At 43.2% G+C, this 17,886-nt stretch overlaps 1 protein-coding gene across 3 annotated transcripts in view; it reads left to right on the top strand.

Annotated features, from left to right (window-relative positions):
- LOC126999353 (thymidylate synthase-like) overlaps positions 1–6,276 on the top strand; it is a 6,970-nt gene extending 694 nt beyond the window's left edge. Inside the window, exons 1-6 of one of the 3 annotated variants that reach the window (XM_050861884.1) lie at positions 121–246; positions 955–1,081; positions 1,617–1,752; positions 1,999–2,282; positions 2,760–3,002; positions 4,949–6,276. In XM_050861884.1, the coding sequence (XP_050717841.1) occupies positions 968–1,081; positions 1,617–1,752; positions 1,999–2,282; positions 2,760–3,002; positions 4,949–5,158 (987 nt within the window). In that variant the 5' untranslated portion in view covers positions 121–246; positions 955–967 and the 3' untranslated portion in view covers positions 5,159–6,276. Of the gene's footprint in view, positions 1–120; positions 273–954; positions 1,082–1,616; positions 1,753–1,998; positions 2,283–2,759; positions 3,003–4,948 lie in introns of those variants that run through there. The other 2 variants (XM_050861886.1, XM_050861885.1) reach the window with 2 other exon arrangements.
- The last annotated feature ends 11,610 nt before the right edge of the window (positions 6,277–17,886 follow it).

The raw sequence follows: 17,886 nt of genomic DNA, 5'->3' as shown, positions 1-17,886 counted from the left end.
ATTGGGCTACAGAGAAGTACCTAAATTGCGCATGGAGAGTTGCATTGATATTCCCTCTAGATATGCTTATTTTTTGGTCCTGCTATTCTGCTTGTACTCCATCACCTCTTTTGTGGTCAGGGAAGTCCAAGGGTCATTTGGGAGAGGTGCTAAGTCAGGAATAAGTGAAGCGCGGTACCCCGCGTTCCCTTCCCCTGCCCCGTCAAGGTGCCCATCCTTACCTGCCTGCCGCGAGAATTTACCGAGGTAAGCCGGGTAGGGCGTGAGTGCAGGTAATGATGGAGGCTTGTGGTCCCAAAGCATAACTAGCCCCATAAAAAAAACCAAGAAGAAGAAGGCTTGTGATTTTCTGTAATTATATGGCAGTAGTGAGGTTTTGCTCCTCAAATGTGCCTTGTCTTAGTGTTACGGCATTAGGTTACTATATTATACCTTAGCAGCAATCCAGACCTCACTGGTAAATGTGTTATTTTGCTACACCACCTCAGAATACTATATATTCCTTCTTGTCATGTTTAGAGGGGAAAAATACATGCCCTTCAATCATAATATGAAGGTGTACAAGGTTAGAACCCAATCTAACCTAGGACAATCATGTCAGCATCCTTGAATGGTATCTAGCCTCCTTGAATGGTAACCTAACTTTCCTGCATCCAGGCAATGCATATAACAGCCAAAAATTAAGGAACTAATATGTGTATTACAGTAGTCTGAACCATAGAATCTGTGTAGTCTAAATGGCTGTGTAAATTACAAAATCAGTGCCAGTAAGTAAAGCTTTTTTTGAGATGATAATATTAGAGGACTTATAACAACTAATGCATAACAAAGCCCAAATGAGTATGGTAATGATGTGTAATATAATATACATTATCAATGATTACCGGCAAATGTTTTACTTTTCCAGTGGAGTGTTGGGTTAAGATGTTAAATCATACTTTTATGTCTTTCCAGTGTTCATGTAAAGATGGCCGCTACCTGTAACGAGGCAGCTAATGGGCTGGCACAGGTGAAAGGCGAGGCGAAAGGAGAGGAAAAGCCAGTGAAGTCCTGTGCTGATCTTGCGGCTAACAAAAGTGAGGTAGGAAGTGGGTGTGTCCTGTATATCACATTTCACATAGTACCTACTCGGTGATGTGAAGCAGAACTGGGAGACTTTGTTTTGCAACCCAGATATTAACAATTGAAATAATGGCTAACAAACTATTTATTTATTTGAGTGATTTATTTATTTTGTATGTTTGCTTATTAATGTATTTACATATTTATATCAATTTTTATTTAGTTTATGTATATTGTACTTACATTTATATACTTATCTATTAATTTTTATTATTTTTATTCAGCTATTCATTTCGTCATTTGTCAGTTTATTTATTCATTCATTATATATCTTGATTTTTTTTTTTTTTTTATTTATTTTACTTATATTTAATCATCTACCTATTTTCATCTATTATTTAGTTATTAATTTCTTGATTTATCTATTTTTTTACTCATTCCTTCATTCCTTGTTCAGGGTGAGAGGCATCTATTTATATATTGTTTTTTATTTAGTTATTCAATTCTTCATTTATCAATTTAGTTATTTATTCACTCCTTCATTCCTTCTTCAGGATGTGCGTCACGATGAGCACCAGTACCTGGACCTGATCCGCACCATCCTGAGGACCGGCAACAAGAAGGGCGACAGGACAGGGACGGGCACGCTCTCCCTCTTTGGGGCGCAGATGCGGTTCTCACTCAGGGACGGTGAGGCATTCAGCTTTCCTTTTGTATTATTTTCTTTTACATTTTAATTCAGTTTAACGTGACCCTTTTTTTTCCTTCTTCCACTGATCTATTGTTATTATATTTTATATGGATTCAGTTTAACGTGAACCTCTCTTTTTTTTTTTCCATTTTGATCTACTGTTGTTATTTTTTTTATAGGAATTCAGTTTAACGTGAACCTCTTTCTCTCTTCTTCTAAAATCATTACTCTCATCCCCCCTTCAGGCGTCTTCCCGTTGCTGACCACCAAGCGTGTGTTCTGGCGCGGCGTGGCGGAGGAGCTTCTCTGGTTCATCCACGGCTCCACCAACGCCAAGGATCTGCAGGAGAAGGACATCCACATCTGGGACGGAAACTCATCCCGGGAGTTCCTGGACAAGATGGGCTTCACAGACCGGGAGGAAGGGGATCTGGGGCCGGTGTATGGGTTCCAGTGGAGGCATTTTGGGGCGCCCTACACCAACATGCACGCTGACTACACTGGCCAAGGTGTTGACCAACTCCAAGAGGTGGGTTCGTGATGCTGCATGTAGGGTTGTGATTCCTTATGAGGTTGGTAATAGATGTTTTGGTGCCTGTATTTATGTTTTGAAAGGTGATGTGAGGTTGATATATATATATTTTTTTGTTTTTTGGATGTGTTTGTTTTTATATGATGTGAGAATGTAGAGGGCAAGTTTCTTTACCTCATGTTTGTACTAAGTGGTGGATGAAATAAAGTGACCCGGCTCAATGTGGAAAGCCTCCCAAACTCCCTCAGTGATTGGGGTATCTCTTTGTCCAACTGGGTTAAGTAGTGGATTCCCATCTAGCTGGTCGTGGGTTCGATTCCTGGCGCCAGTAATACCCTTTCTGGCTCTATATTAATTTCTCCCATATTTCGTGACACATAGAAGTCATGTGGTGTTATGGTTAAGTGGAATTCGGTGGCATTATAAAGCTATCAAAATAAGACAGTTTTCTCACACACACTAACTCTACCTCAGGTCATCGACACCATCAAGAACAACCCAGACGACCGGCGCATCATCATGTGTGCCTGGAACGCCGCCGACATCAACAAGATGGCCCTGCCGCCCTGCCACTGCCTCTGCCAGTTCTACGTGGCCAATGGCGAGTTATCGTGCCAGCTGTACCAACGGTCGGCGGACATGGGCCTCGGGGTGCCCTTCAACATTGCCAGCTACGCCCTGCTCACCTACATGATCGCCCACATCACCGGCCTCAAGGTAAGGGGCTACTCTCTATCTTTTTCTTTATCTTTTTCTTTCTCCTTTTTTAATCTTTTCTACACCAGTCTAGTCATGTCACATCAATGGCAAAAAACATGATGGGAAAAAGACTAGAAACCCCCCCTACACCTCTTTGCTGAGATTCTTTTCTATTCTTCTTCTTCTTTTTCTTCTTCTTTTTCTTTTTCTTCATCTTCTCCTCCTTCTTCTTCTTCTTCTTCTTCTTCTTCTTCTTCTTCTTCTTCTTTTTCTTCTTCTTTTTATTATTATTATTATTATTATTATTATTATTATTATTATTATTATTATTATTATTATTATTATTATTATTATTATTATCACTTATATTTACAGTAAAGGAGGCAGTTGAGTATGTGGTAGGAGGCAAAAGCTGGTAGTGAGTTACACATATATTTATTTACTAATCTATTTTATGTGGATTCAGTTTAGCATGAGCCTCGTTCTTTTTTTTTCCATTCTAACGTATCGCCAGAGTTGTTTTGATGCCTACTTTTCGTGTCTTATGGATTTGAATAAAGTGTGTGATTAATTGTTGGGGCTACTTTTTAGTATTCGCACACATTATGTTTCCTTATGACACCACACCAGCCTTTATGCCCTGACTTAGCATATCTTCCTTGGTCTTCATTGGCACCTTGCATGCGTTGAGTTCCAGTTGATTGGTGACTTTTACTGAAATGACTCAAAACTGCATGTCTTTAGTGTGCTCCGTATTTGCTTATCACACCAGTCTGCATGTGTCCCGGGGTATTGGGTTATTTTCCGCTACTGGGTCAAGGTCCAATGTGACAGAGATTAGCACTGAGGCCATGCACAGCTATAGCGTATGCCCCAAGCCTTACTTAACCCCTTGACTGCGAATTTCCTACAAAAAGACCACCAAGCTACAGGAATGGAACAAAAAGTGGCTGCTACAATTCAATGAAGAAAAATGTAAAGTCATGCACATTGGGTGGGGATAAGCATACCAATACCACATGGGAAACACTCCACTATCCACCACAGAGGCAGAGAAAGACCTGGGGGTATTTATATGTTTCCATGCTACCAGTGAAGGCCAAATACATACCAATCGCAGCAGACGGGTTAGCCTTTAGCATGAATTGACTTCCCATATTTTCCCTGGTGTTTGTTGGATGGTGGTTTGTTGTTTTTGTAGAGCAGTTTGTAGCACAGGTTGCACCCCTGACTGAGTTGTGCTTGACTACTCGCTTGGTTGCCAATTCTCAAAGCTTACTAAATACAGACAGTGGGAGGCACATAGCTCTTAGTAGTACTGCCAAGTGGCTTACAAATGAGCTGTGATAGACTTCTCGCTTGGTTGCCAATTCTTCGGAACTTATAAATAGCAGTGTAGCATGTAACTCCTAGCAATACTGTCAAGAGGCTTAGAAATGGACTGACCACAACCAGGGATCACCACATCAGCATAAAGAGTCATCACATTTAACAGTAAGTAGATCACTAGGCAGCAGTAACCAGGGAACATCATCACATTATTATTATTATTATTATTGAGACACATGGAAGGGCAGCAAGGGGAGAAAAAAAATTGATATAGACCCAAACAGAACTCCCTCAATGATATGACATGGAACTGAAAAATAGGACACTAAAGTAAGGAGAAAGAAAATGGGTGGCAAAAACATTGTCATCACAGGCTAAAAAAAAATGATATAGACCCAAACAGAACCCCCTCAATGATATGGCGTGGAACTGAAAAATAGGACACTAAAGTAGGGAGAAAGAAAATGGGTGGCAAAAACATTGTCATCACAGGCTACCACATTTAGTTAATCAGCTAACTAGACAGCGGTAACCAGTTATCATCACACAAGCTCAGCAGGTAGCAAGTGAACTAGATAAAAAAACTGGGTATCATCTCCATATCAATACCAGGAACCATCACCAATATCTTCCAGCCCGGCGACTTTGTGCACACGCTCGGCGACGCACACGTGTACGTCAACCACTGCGAGGCCCTGGAGGAGCAGCTCAAGAGGGAACCGAGACCTTTCCCTAAGCTGAGGATCAAGAGGAGCGTCACGTCCATCACCGACTTCAAGATGGAGGACTTTGAGCTGGAGGATTACAAACCGCACCCCAAGATCAAGATGGACATGGCAGTGTGAGTGGCTGGGACTTGGGTGGGGTTGTTTGTCAGTTTATTTCCATCATTCTTCTTAGTATATTGTTCGTAACTAAGGAAAAAACTGCCGTGGAAACCCTAACAAATGCATATAAATGAAAACTTTGATTATAAGAGTCTTTGGGTGTAGAAATGAAAACTGTCAGAATATAAAAGCGTTTGGGGTGTTTCCGGTAATCTGTTCCCACTGTTCCTCTTAGTAACTTGTGTGTATCTGAGGAAATAACTGCCCTGGAACCCCAAACTGATGTGTATTAAGGAAAACCATCAAAATATAGAAGTTGTGTTTATTTTGGTAGTAGATCAGTTTGCCTTAGAGTACTGATTGGAAAGGTGAGTACAGTTGTCATTTTAAGTATCAGACACCCATGGCCTAGATGAATTTGAGCAGTCTATTAATTTGATGTGCTGGTTAGGTGAGCACTAGTTTTTTTTTTTATTTTTTTTTTTTATTTTTACGTCGCGGCCTATAGCGCCGGTAGGCTTTTTCCCGGTGGGGCCTGATGGTCGGCCCAAGGCTTCTTCCCGGTGGGTCCTGATGGTCGGCCCAGCCCGTTCTGGCGCAGGCGAGTGTTTATAGTGGCGCCATCTTGCATTGGCTTATGCTGCCCTCCCGGAGCTCATCTTTAATCCTAGAATCTAGAGTCCGGGTTGATAGGTGGTCTTCTGGACAGCATGTGGGTAGTTTTAAGCCACTCGGCGGTGGCTGAAAAATCCCAGCTTGGTGGCACTGGGCGGGGATTGAACTCGCGTCCTCCTGAACGCGGTGGTGTTACTCTGTCGATTCAGCCACCGCCTCCCCCAGTTTAGTCTATCTTTTAGCTCTCACCTAACAAACACGGCAACATTTCTATTGATTTCGCTCAAATTCTATACAGTTGACCTAAGGGTGTTTGATGCTTCTTTTGCCAGCTGTACAGACTGGTTACTATACCGCAACTCGAGGATCTGCAGCAAGGTCCGGTTGGCACATCTTATTATTCCAACCTCTTGTGTTCACTGCTAAGAGGAGGAATCTTCTCGGGACCAATATACCTGTAGCTCCTTGGATAGTATTATAATTTTATATGGGTCTTTTTTATTAAATGCTAATCATTGGTACATGTGACCTTGTTTACCTGTGCAGTGTTTGTTGTCAGGTGTCAGCTCCTCCTTGGTGTAGTGGTTAGTGTGCCTAGCCACAAAGATACAGGTCCAGGTTTGATATTGACTTAGGTATTTAGCACCCATCTCATGTGGTACCCCAGGTGTCACTCTGGCTTTGTGTCCCGGGGTTATGGATTCTTACCCACCACAGCCTCAAGGGAATTGGAAATGAGCACTGAAGCCACACACAGCTTAGTTTATGCCCCCAAACTTAACATTTGCATTTATCAGGAGTGGATAAGGTGTGACGGGCAATGTGAGGGAAGGAAGGAAAAGGAAGGGAAGGAATAAGAAGGGAAGGAGAAAGGAGAAAATTAAGAAGGGAAAGGTAGGGAAGGAGCATAGCTGGGCACGATAACAGAAAACCTTATTCCCGATAACCGATAACTGATAATGAAAAACCTTAACGGCGATAACCGATATTCGTTAACTAGAGACACAAATTTAGGCGATAACCGATAGCCAATATAAATCCACAATTCCGATACTAGCTAGCGATAAGTCCGATAGGCGAAAACGATACTATATTGATATTTCAGATCGAACAACATTGATGAATTCAAATTTCATTATCTGTATTTTAGGAAACTTACAAAACCTTAAAACCACACGTTGACACGTACATATGGATGGTAATACTAGAAATGCCTGAACCGGTGTTGTGTTATTTGGCGTCTCCACCGTCAAAAATTGCTTACAAACACTGGTCTCTCTTGTACGGTGCATGCTCAGACCAGCAGAAGCAACCTGTACAGTCTCACAAAGCTTTTAAACCGTAATTAAGAGTTGCTGGAAGGCTGAATCAGACATATAGTACCACTACCACCATCCTCGCTGTTTCTAGAACGACACTCTGTACGAGTTGTATTTATGTGTACAGAGTGTCGTTCTAGAAACAGCGAGGATGGTGGTACTGTATGTTTGATTCAGCTTTCCAGCAACTCTTAATGTTTTAAAAAAGCATTGTGAGACTGTACAGGTCTACACTTAATGGTCTGATCATGCGCAGCTCACGAGAGACCAGTGTTTGTAAACAAAAGCGCCAGCTTTTGACGGTGAGACACTAAATAACACAACACCGGGTACCTTCAGTATCATGGCATGGTCACAAACGAATATGGAATATCAAACTTGAGGCAGTGAATAATCATTTTTGGGGGCAAAGTTAAATGATTTTTCTCTATGATATATTGATTTTTGAGTATCATAAAAAAATAACCTAGTGTTTTAATTTTCATGATCTAAGTATGAAATCTCATCACCGAAGCTATTTCATACCCCGAAGTTTTTTCATACAACACCGGGCCACACATGCACAGTAGGGAGACAACGTTTTTTTTTTTCTGAAAGGCGGAAAAAAAAGTAGCGATTATCGCTAGTTTGGTTACAAAAGTAATGAAGATACTGATATATATTTAAATAAGTAGCGGATGGTCGATAATGCGATTTTGTTATCAGCGATAAAGTATCGCGATAACTTATCGCGATAACGCCCAGCTATGGGAAGGAGTGACAAGGGAAATGAAGGAAAGATATTATAAAGAAGGGAAGGGAAGGAGTGAGAAGGGAAAGAACGAGAAGGGAAGGATTGACTAGGAAAATGAAGGAAAGATATTATAAAGAAGGGAAGGGAAGGAGTGAGAAGGGAAGGAGTGACTAGGGAAATGAAGGAAAGAAATTATAAAGAAGGGAAGAGAAAGAATGAGAAGGGAAGGATTGACTAGGGAAATGAAGGAAAGAAATTATAAAGAAGGGAAGGGAAGGAGTGAGAAGGGAAGGAGTGACTAGGAAAATGAAGGAAAGAAATTATAAAGAAGGGAAGAGAAAGAATGAGAAGGGAAGGATTGACTAGGAAAATGAAGGAAAGAAATTATAAAGAAGGGAAGGGAAGGAGTGAGAAGGGAAAGAATGAGAAGGGAAGGATTGACTAGGAAAATGAAGGAAAGATATTATAAAGAAGGGAAGGGAAAGAATGAGAAGGGAAGGAGTGACTAGGAAAATGAAGGAAAGATATTATAAAGAAGGGAAGGGAAAGAATGAGAAGGGAAGGAGTGACTAGGAAAATGAAGGAAAGATATTATAAAGAAGGGAAGGGAAGGAGTGAGAAGGGAAAGAATGAGAAGGGAAGGAGTGACTAGGAAAATGAAGGAAAGATATTATAAAGAAGGGAAGGGAAGGAGTGAGAAGGGAAAGAATGAGAAGGGAAGGAGTGACTAGGAAAATGAAGGAAAGAGATTAGAAAGAAGGAAGGGAAGAAGGATTGACTAGGAAAAGGGAAAGAATGAGAAGGAAAGGAGTGACTAGGAAAATGAAGGAAAGATATTATAAAGAAGGGAAGGGAAAGAGTGAGAAGGAAAGGAGTGACTAGGAAAATGAAGGAAAGATATTATAAAGAAGGGAAGGGAAAGAGTGAGAAGGAAAGGAGTGACTAGGAAAATGAAGGAAAGATATTATAAAGAAGGGAAGAGAAAGAATGAGAAGGGAAGGAGTGACAAAGGAAATGAAGGAAAGAAATTATATAGAAGGGAAGGGAAAGAGTGAGAAAGGAAAGAACGAGAAGGGAAGCAATAGATAAGAAGGCTCATTCAGGTGCTCATCTCTCATGGGCTGGACAGACAACCCATCCACAAGTCTGTAAACCAAAGTGAATCCATCATCATCATTCACACCCAAGAAAAAAAAGTAGATGAAAATAAAACACCAAACAACCTAGAAGATACACTCAGTAAGGATGTTCTAGCCTGAAGGAAAGCTATATTACCAGGTATGCCCAAGAAGTATTAGGTGTTAACAGACTATTGATGGAACACACTAACATTGGTATATCAGAAAGCCTCGCACACCTACAGGCAAAGCTTTCAAGTTCTGGTGGTTATTAAAGGAACACTAACATTTCTATCATCTTAAATTGCACATGAAGATAGTTGTAGAATTATTAAGTAGATGAGAGTGAGTGAGTAGAAGTAGGAGGAAGAGGTTGGAGGTGAGATGAAAAAAATAAACAAGGATAGTTGTAGTCTACCATTCCCTTCCCCTATCCACCAGTCCCATTACCAACCCTTCCCCTATCCACCAGTCCCATTACCAACCCTTCCCCTATCCACCAGTCCCATTACCAACCCTTCCCCTATCCACCAGTCCCATTACCAATCCTTCCCCTATCCACCAGTCCATTACCAACCCTTCCCCTATCCACCAGTCCCATTACCAATCCTTCCCCTATCCACCAGTCCCATTACCAATCCTTCCCCTATCCACCAGTCCCATTACCAACCCTTCCCCTATCCACCAGTCCCATTACCAATCCTTCCCCTATCCACCAGTCCCATTACCAATCCTTCCCCTATCCACCAGTCCCATTACCAACCCTTCCCCTATCCACCAGTCCCATCACCAATCCTTCCCCTATCCACCAGTCCCATTACTAATCCTTCCCCTATCCACCAGTCCCATTACCAATCCTTCCCCTATCCACCAGTCCCATTACCAATACTTCACCTATCAACCAGTCCCATTACCAATCCTTCCACTATCCACCAGTCCCATTACCAATCCTTCCTCTATCCACCAGTCCCATTACCAATCCTTCCCCTATCCACCAGTCCCATTACCAATCCTTCCCCTATCCACCAGTCCCATTACCAATCCTTCCCCTATCCACCAGTCCCATTACCAATCCTTCCCCTATCCACCAGTCCCATTACCAACCTTCCCCTATCCACCAGTCCCATTACCAACCCTTCCCCTATCCACCAGTCCCATTACCAATCCCTCCCCTATCCACCAGTCCCATTACCAACCCTTCCCCTATCCACCAGTCCCATTACCTACCCTTCCCTATCCACCAGTCACATTTACAAACCTTCCCCTACCCACCAGTCTCATTACCAACCCTTCCCCTATCCACCAGTCCCATTACAAATCCTTCCCCTATCCACCTGTCTTATTACCAACCCTTCCCCTATCAACCAGTCCCATTACTAATCCTTATCCTATCCACCAGTCCCACTACCAACCCATCCCCTATCCACCATTCCCAACCCTTCCCCTATCCACCAGTCCCATTACCAATCCATCCCCTATCCACCAGTCCCATTACCAAACCTTCCCCTATCCACCAGTCCCATTACCAACCCTTCCCCTATCCACCAGTCCCATTACCAATCCTTCCCATATCCACCAGTCCCATTACCAACCCTTCCCCTATCCACCAGTCCCATTACCAATCCTTCCCATATCCACCATTCCCATTACCAACCCTTCCACAAACCACGAGTCCCATTACCAACCCTTCCCCTATCCACCAGCCCCATTTCCAATCCGTCCCCTATCCACCAGTCCCATTACCAATCCTTCCCCTATCCACCAGTCCCATTACCAATCCTTCTCCTATCCACCAGTACCATTACCAATCCTTCCCCTATCCACCAGTCCCATTACCAATCCTTCCCCTATCCACCAGTCCCATTACCAATCCTTCCCCTATCCACCAGTCCCATTACCAATCCTTCCCCTATCCACCAGTCCCATTACCAATCCTTCCCCTATCCACCAGTCCCATTACCAATCCTTCCCCTATCCACCAGTCCCATTACCAATCCTTCCCTATCCACCAGTCCCATTACCAATCCTTCCCTATCCACCAGTCCCATTACCAATCCTTCCCTATCCACCAGTCCATTACCAATCCTTCCCCTATCCACCAGTCCCATTACCAATCCTTCCCTATCCACCAGTCCATTACCAATCCTTCCCTATCCACCAGTCCCATTACCAATCCTTCCCTATCCACCAGTCCATTACCAATCCTTCCCTATCCACCAGTCCCATTACCAATCCTTCCCCTATCCACCAGTCCCATTACCAATCCTTCCCTATCCACCAGTCCCATTACCAATCCTTCCCTATCCACCAGTCCCATTACCAATCCTTCCCCTATCCACCAGTCCCATTACCAATCCTTCCCTATCCACCAGTCCCATTACCAATCCTTCCCTATCCACCAGTCCCATTACCAACCTATCCACCAGTCCCGTACCAATCCTTCCCTATCCACCAGTCCCATTACCAACCCTTCCCTATCCACCAGTCCCATTACCAATCCTTCCCTATCCACCAGTCCCATTACCCACCAGTCCATTACCAACCCTTCCCTATCCACCAGTCCCATTACCAATCCTTCCCTATCCACCAGTCCATTACCAATCCTTCCCTATCCACCAGTCCATTACCAACCCTTCCCTATCCACCAGTCCCATTACCAACCAACCCTTCCCCATCCACCAGTCCCATTACCAACCCTTCCCTATCCACCAGTCCCATTACCAACCCTTCCCCTATCCACCAGTCCCATTACCAACCCTTCCCCTATCCACCAGTCCCATTACCAATCCTTCCCTATCCACCCGTCCCATTACCAATCCTTACCCGATCCACCTGTCCCACTACCAATCGTTCCCCTATCCACCAGTCCATTACCAATCCTTCCCCTATCCACCAGTCCCATTACCAATCCTTCCCCTATCCACCAGTCCCATTACTAATCCTTCCCCTATCCACCAGTCCCATTACCAATCCTTCCCTATCCACCAGTCCCATTACCAACCCTTCCCTATCCACCAGTCCCATTACCAATCCTTCCCTATCCACCAGTCCCATTACCAATCCTTCCCTATCCACCAGTCCCATTACCAATCCTTCCCTATCCACCAGTCCCATTACCAATCCTTCCCTATCCACCAGTCCATTACCAATCCTTCCCTATCCACCAGTCCCATTACCAATCCTTCCCTATCCACCAGTCCCATTACCAATCCTTCCCTATCCACCAGTCCCATTACCAATCCCTATCCACCAGTCCCATTACCAATCCTTCCCTATCCACCAGTCCCATTACCAATCCTTCCCTATCCACCAGTCCCATTACCAATCCTTCCCTATCCACCAGTCCCATTACCAATCCCTATCCACCAGTCCCATTACCAATCCTTCCCCTATCCACCAGTCCATTACCAATCCTTCCCTATCCACCAGTCCCATTACCAATCCTTCCCTATCCACCAGTCCCACCCTATCCACCAGTCCCATTACCAAACCAGTCCCATTACCAATCCTTCCCTATCCATCAGTCCAATTACCAACCCTTGCCCTATCCACCAGTACCAGTACCCATCCTTCCCCTATTCACCAGTACCATTACCAACCCTTCCCCTATCCACCAGTCCCATTACCAATCCTTTCCCTATCCACCAGTCCCATTACCAATCCATCCCCTATCCACCAGTCCCATTACCAACCCTTCCCCTATCCACCAGTCCCATTACCAATCCTTCCTCTATCCACCAGTCCCATTACCAATCCTTCCCATATCCACCAGTCCCATTACCAACCCTTCCCCTATCCACCAGTCCCATTACCAACCCTTCCCCTATCCACCAGTCCCATTACCAACCCTTCCCCTATCCACCAGTCCCATCACCACCCCTTCCCCCATCCACCAGTCCCATTACCAACCCTTCCCCTATCCACCAGTCCCATTACCAACCCTTCCCCTATCCACCAGACCCATTACCAATCCTTCCCCTATTCACCAGTCCCATTACCAATCCTTCCCCTATCCACCAGTCCCATTACCAACCCTTCCCCTATCCAACAATTCCATTACCAATCCATCCCGTATTCACCAGTCCCATTACCACCCTTCCTCTCTCCACCAGTCACATTAACAATCCTTCGCCTATTCACCAGACCCATTACCATCCTTCCCTATCCACCAGTCGCATTACCAAGCCTTAACCTATCCACCAGTCCCATTACCAATCCTTCCTCTATCCACCAGTCCCATTACCAATCCTTCCCCTATCCACCAGTCCCATTACCAACCCTTCCCCTATCCACCAGTCCCATTACCAATCCTTCCTCTATCCACCAGTCCCATTACCAATCCTTCCCCTATCCACCAGTCCCATTACCAACCCTTCCCCTATCCACCAGTCCCATTACCAATCCATCCCCTATCCACCAGTCCCATTACCAACCCTTCCCCTATCCACCAGTCCCATTACCAATCCTTCCTCTATCCACCAGTCCCATTACCAATCCTTCCCCTATCCACCAGTCCCATTACCAACCCTTCCCCTATCCACCAGTCCCATCACCACCCCTTCCCCTATCCACCAGTCCCATTACCAACCCTTCCCCTATCCACCAGTCCCATTACCAGCCCTTCCCCTATCCACTAGTCCCATCACAACCCTTTCCCAATCCACCAGTCCCATCACCGACCCTTCCCCTATCCACCAGTACCATCACCACCCCTTCCCCTATCTACCAGAAGAGCCTAAGTTTATGTGTTATATTCCGTAGAGAATTCAGATTGTCATATTTCAGTCTTTTTTTTACTTTTCTAAGAGGGACGAAGACCCCTTTAGATCCACCATATAGCAATATCTTTGTAGTATTGACTGAAAACAACAATATATGATGAATGTACGTTGTATTATTATTAGCAGTATAAGCAGAGGAGTTGTAGCGAGTGTAATGGTGTGATGAAAGCTTTGAATGGAGCTTATAGATAGCCTATATTTATGTATGGGAAGTTAATTAGATGTATAACCCAGTCTCTTGAGCCGCCATGAGCCTTGGTCGTCTGTCTTCTTGCACCTAAAAAAATAGTCACACCCTTGTAGATTTGTGCAAGGGGTGAAGCAGTGATGAGCAAAGTTATTATTTCAAGGACTGTTACTTTGTTGGGTCCATGCAAGGAAAGGTTGAAGAGTCTAGAGGGTCGTATTAAAAGATATATCGCCCCCTAAGAACACATAATTGAAGAGGCTTTCGTAGGAGTTGTGAGCATTTCCAGGGGTAGTGTTATGACCCTGGTGGTAGTTTGACCCTTCGTCTGTACCCTGAGCCTAAAAAAAAAACTTATTAGAACCTGATTGATCCCCCCTTTGACCTTTGTAAATAGCTGATGTGAGAAGCAAAAGTGTCTTGTAATATCAGCCTTGAGGTTGGTATTGTTAGACGCTCCCTTCTCTTGCATTCATCAATTTTAAAGGCAAAATAAGAGGTCAAACGCGTCTTCATGGGTGTTTGTTTACGTTCACGGTACAGAGGAAGGGTCAGACTACCACCAGGGTCCTAAAACTACCCCTGGAAATGCCTGCAAATCCCACGAATGCCTTGTTAAATATATGTGCTTGGGCGTCGGAAGGTTTAAGAATGAAGACCGTATCGAGACTTCAGTTCGTCTGTTCGAAAAGCCTCGTAGAAGTTGCTGTGCTTGTCACGGACTGTTTTGTGATGCTTGTGATAGATTTACTCGACTTCTGCACCCTGAACTGTAAAATCACCCATGTACACCCGGTTAATCTTCTATGTGGCCTTAGAGAATAGTCGTACAGGGAGCCTGATACGTTTATATATGTACCTATAGGTATGTCTGTCTTGATAGGGTATGTTAGGTTAGGTTAGGCTCTTTCTCTTTTTGTTGTGTTTTCTTTAGTTGCTTTAGGAGTATAACCTGAAAACGGGAGAGGGTAAGAGTGGGAAGGGAAGGGAAATGAAAAAGAGAAATGAGAAGGGAAAGGAAGAGAAGGAGCGAGAGGAGAAAGAAAGGAAGGGAATGCGAAGGAAAAGGAGGAGAAGAAGCGAGAGGAGAAAGGAAGGAATAAGATAAAGGAGGTAAGGGAAGGGAATGAAAAGGGAAATGAAAAAGAGAATTGAGAAGGGAAAGGAAGAGGAGCGAGAGGAGAAAGAAAAAAATTAGATAAAGGAGGTAATTTAGAGAAGGAAATGAAAAAGAGAAATGAGAAGGAAAAGGAAGAGGAGCGAGAGAAAGAAAGGAATGAAAAGGGAAATGAAAAAAAAAGAAGGGAAGGAAAAGGAAGAGGAGGAGGAAAGGAATTAAGGGAAGAGTGTAGCTGTAGTTGAGAGAGAGAGAGAGAGAGAGAGAGAGAGAGAGAAGGAAATAGCTATCACAGTTTCTCCTTCATATAGTAATTTTCTCTCCTTTAAAGAAAATGTATACAGCGGGCACCCGGCTAGCGGTACTTACAAACCTCTATCTTGTCAGTGTGTCGGTGCATTGTGTAATAATCCATTCACAAAACCTTAAGCTTCTTGTAATTTTTCTTCCCTCACTTTCTCCTTCAGCGTCACCCTCCCCATCCTCTACCTGTGAATGGCATTACCTGGAGACTCGGGTAAGTGTTAAGAAATTATAATCTCTTCACTAACGTTAATATTTGATGTCGTGTGTGTTGTTCTTTCTCGTTTACTTGATCTTTCTTATTTTCCTTCTCTCTCACTATACGTTTTTTGTGTATTTTTCTGCCTGTGGAGTGTGACCTGAAAACGGGAATGAGAGGGAAGGAAGGACAAGGAATTATAGGAGGGAAAAGATTGAAGGATTGAGACAGGAAAAAAGGAAGAAGAAGGGAAAGGTAGGAAAAGAGTAACAAGGGGAATGAAGGAAAGGAGTGAGAAGGGAAAGAATGAAAAGGGAAGGAGTGAGAAGGGAAATAATGAAAAGGGAGAGTGAGTAGGAAAGTAATAAATGAGAAGGAAAAAGAAGGGAAGGAGTTGCATGGAAAGGAAAAGAATAAGGGATCGAGGGGGAAGAAATGGATGAGAAGGGAAAGGAAGGAAAGGGCTGAGAGGGGAATTGAAAGGGAAGAAATAGAAGTGATAAGGAAGGAAACAGATGAAAAGGGGAAAGGAAGGAATGAAATGGGAAGGGCAAGAGAAGGAATTAAGGAAAGCGAAGGGAAAGGAAAGGAATTAAGGAAAGTGGTGAAAATCGGAAAGCTTGGTCATATATGTGAAAAGTTTAAATCATCTCCAGTCACGTCAGGATAAATGATATAGTAACAAATATTAACCATCTAATATAAAAAGACAATATATGTACCACGAAAAAAAAAAAAAAAAACTAGTCGAAATATACATGAATTACAATATTTTCACCCTTCCCATTTCTTTCCTTCCTTTCCCTTTTCATCTGCTTAATTCCTTCCTTTCATTTCTAATTTCTTCCCTTTCAATTCACTTCTCAGCCATTTCCTTCCTTTCCCCTTTCATCTGCTTAATTCCTTCCTTTCATTTCTAATTTCTTCCCTTACAATTCACTTCTCAGCCATTTCCTTCCTTTCCCTTTTCATCTGCTTATAATTCCTTCCTTTCATTTCTTATTTCCTCCCTTTCAATTCACTTCTCAGCCATTTCCTTCCATTCCCCTTTCATCTGCTTAATTCCTTCCTTTCATTTCTAATTTCTTCCCTTTCAATTCACTTCTCAGCCATTTCCTTCCTTTCCCCTTTCATCTGCTTAATTCCTTCCTTTCATTTCTAATTTCTTCCCTTTCAATTCACTTCTCAGCCATTTCCTTCCTTTCCCTTTTCATCTGCTTAATTCCTTCCTTTCATTTCTTATTTCTTCCCTTTCAATTCACTTCTCAGCCATTTCCTTCCTTTCCCATTTCATCTGCTTAATTCCTTCCTTTCATTTCTAATTTCTTCCCTTTCAATTCACTTCTCAGCCATTTCCTTCCTTTCCCCTTTCATCTGCTTAATTCCTTCCTTTCATTTCTTATTTCTTCCCTTACAATAAACTTCTCAGCCACTTCCTTCCTTTCCCTTCTAATCCATCATTGTTCATTACTCTTTCACAACAAGAAAACATGGAAGAGAAAATAAATGCGATGATTTACAAAACCGTCTCCTCATATCGCCTAAGGATGGGGTAAGCTACATATATGGGCAAGTGTATAGTTGTTTTCACACTCATCAAAGTCTTATAGCTACTTCAATAAGACGTCGAGGCATTGTGAGCCACGTGAGGACCCATAATGAGAGGGCATATTATTGGCATCTTCGTAAAAGGATATGGAAGTACAGAGGTAGGTGGTCATTTTCTTTGGAGGGTTATATTCTTGAACATTTCGAAGCCCAAGCTCATATATTTGTGGCTTTCGTAGGAGTTTTGAGGCTTTCCACGTGTAGTTCTATGACCCCGGTGGAAGTTTGACCCTTCATCTGTACCTACTGTGAACCTAAAATAACACGCACTGAAATCCGATTAATCCCATTTTCGCCCTTTTGAAATAGTTTATGCGAGATCTAGGCGGAAGCGTCTAAGAAAAACCCAATATATTCTCAAACATTTCGGCGCTCACAATTTTGGCAAAGATTTCGTAGTTTTGAGCCTTTCCACGCGTAGTTTTATAACCTTGGTGATAGTTTGACCTTTCATCTGTACCGTGAACCTAAAATAACACGCACTAAAACCCGATTAATCCTTTCATCTGTACCGTGAACCTAAAATAACACGCACTAAAACCCGATTAATCCTTTCATCTGTACCGTGAACCTAAAATAACACGCACTAAAACCCGATTAATCCCCTTTTGGACTTTTTGAAATAGATTATGCGAGATCGAGGCGGAATAAACCCAATATATTCTCAAGCGTTTCGGCGCTCACATAATTATTTGGCAAGGCTTTCGTAGGAGTTTTGAGGCTTTCCACGTGTAGTTTTATAACGCCGGTGATAATTTGACCTTTC

Source organism: Eriocheir sinensis, chromosome 16 (genome assembly GCF_024679095.1).
Source record: "Eriocheir sinensis breed Jianghai 21 chromosome 16, ASM2467909v1, whole genome shotgun sequence".
Taxonomy (NCBI): domain Eukaryota; kingdom Metazoa; phylum Arthropoda; class Malacostraca; order Decapoda; family Varunidae; genus Eriocheir; species Eriocheir sinensis.
This window is presented reverse-complemented; position numbering and strand designations above follow the sequence as displayed.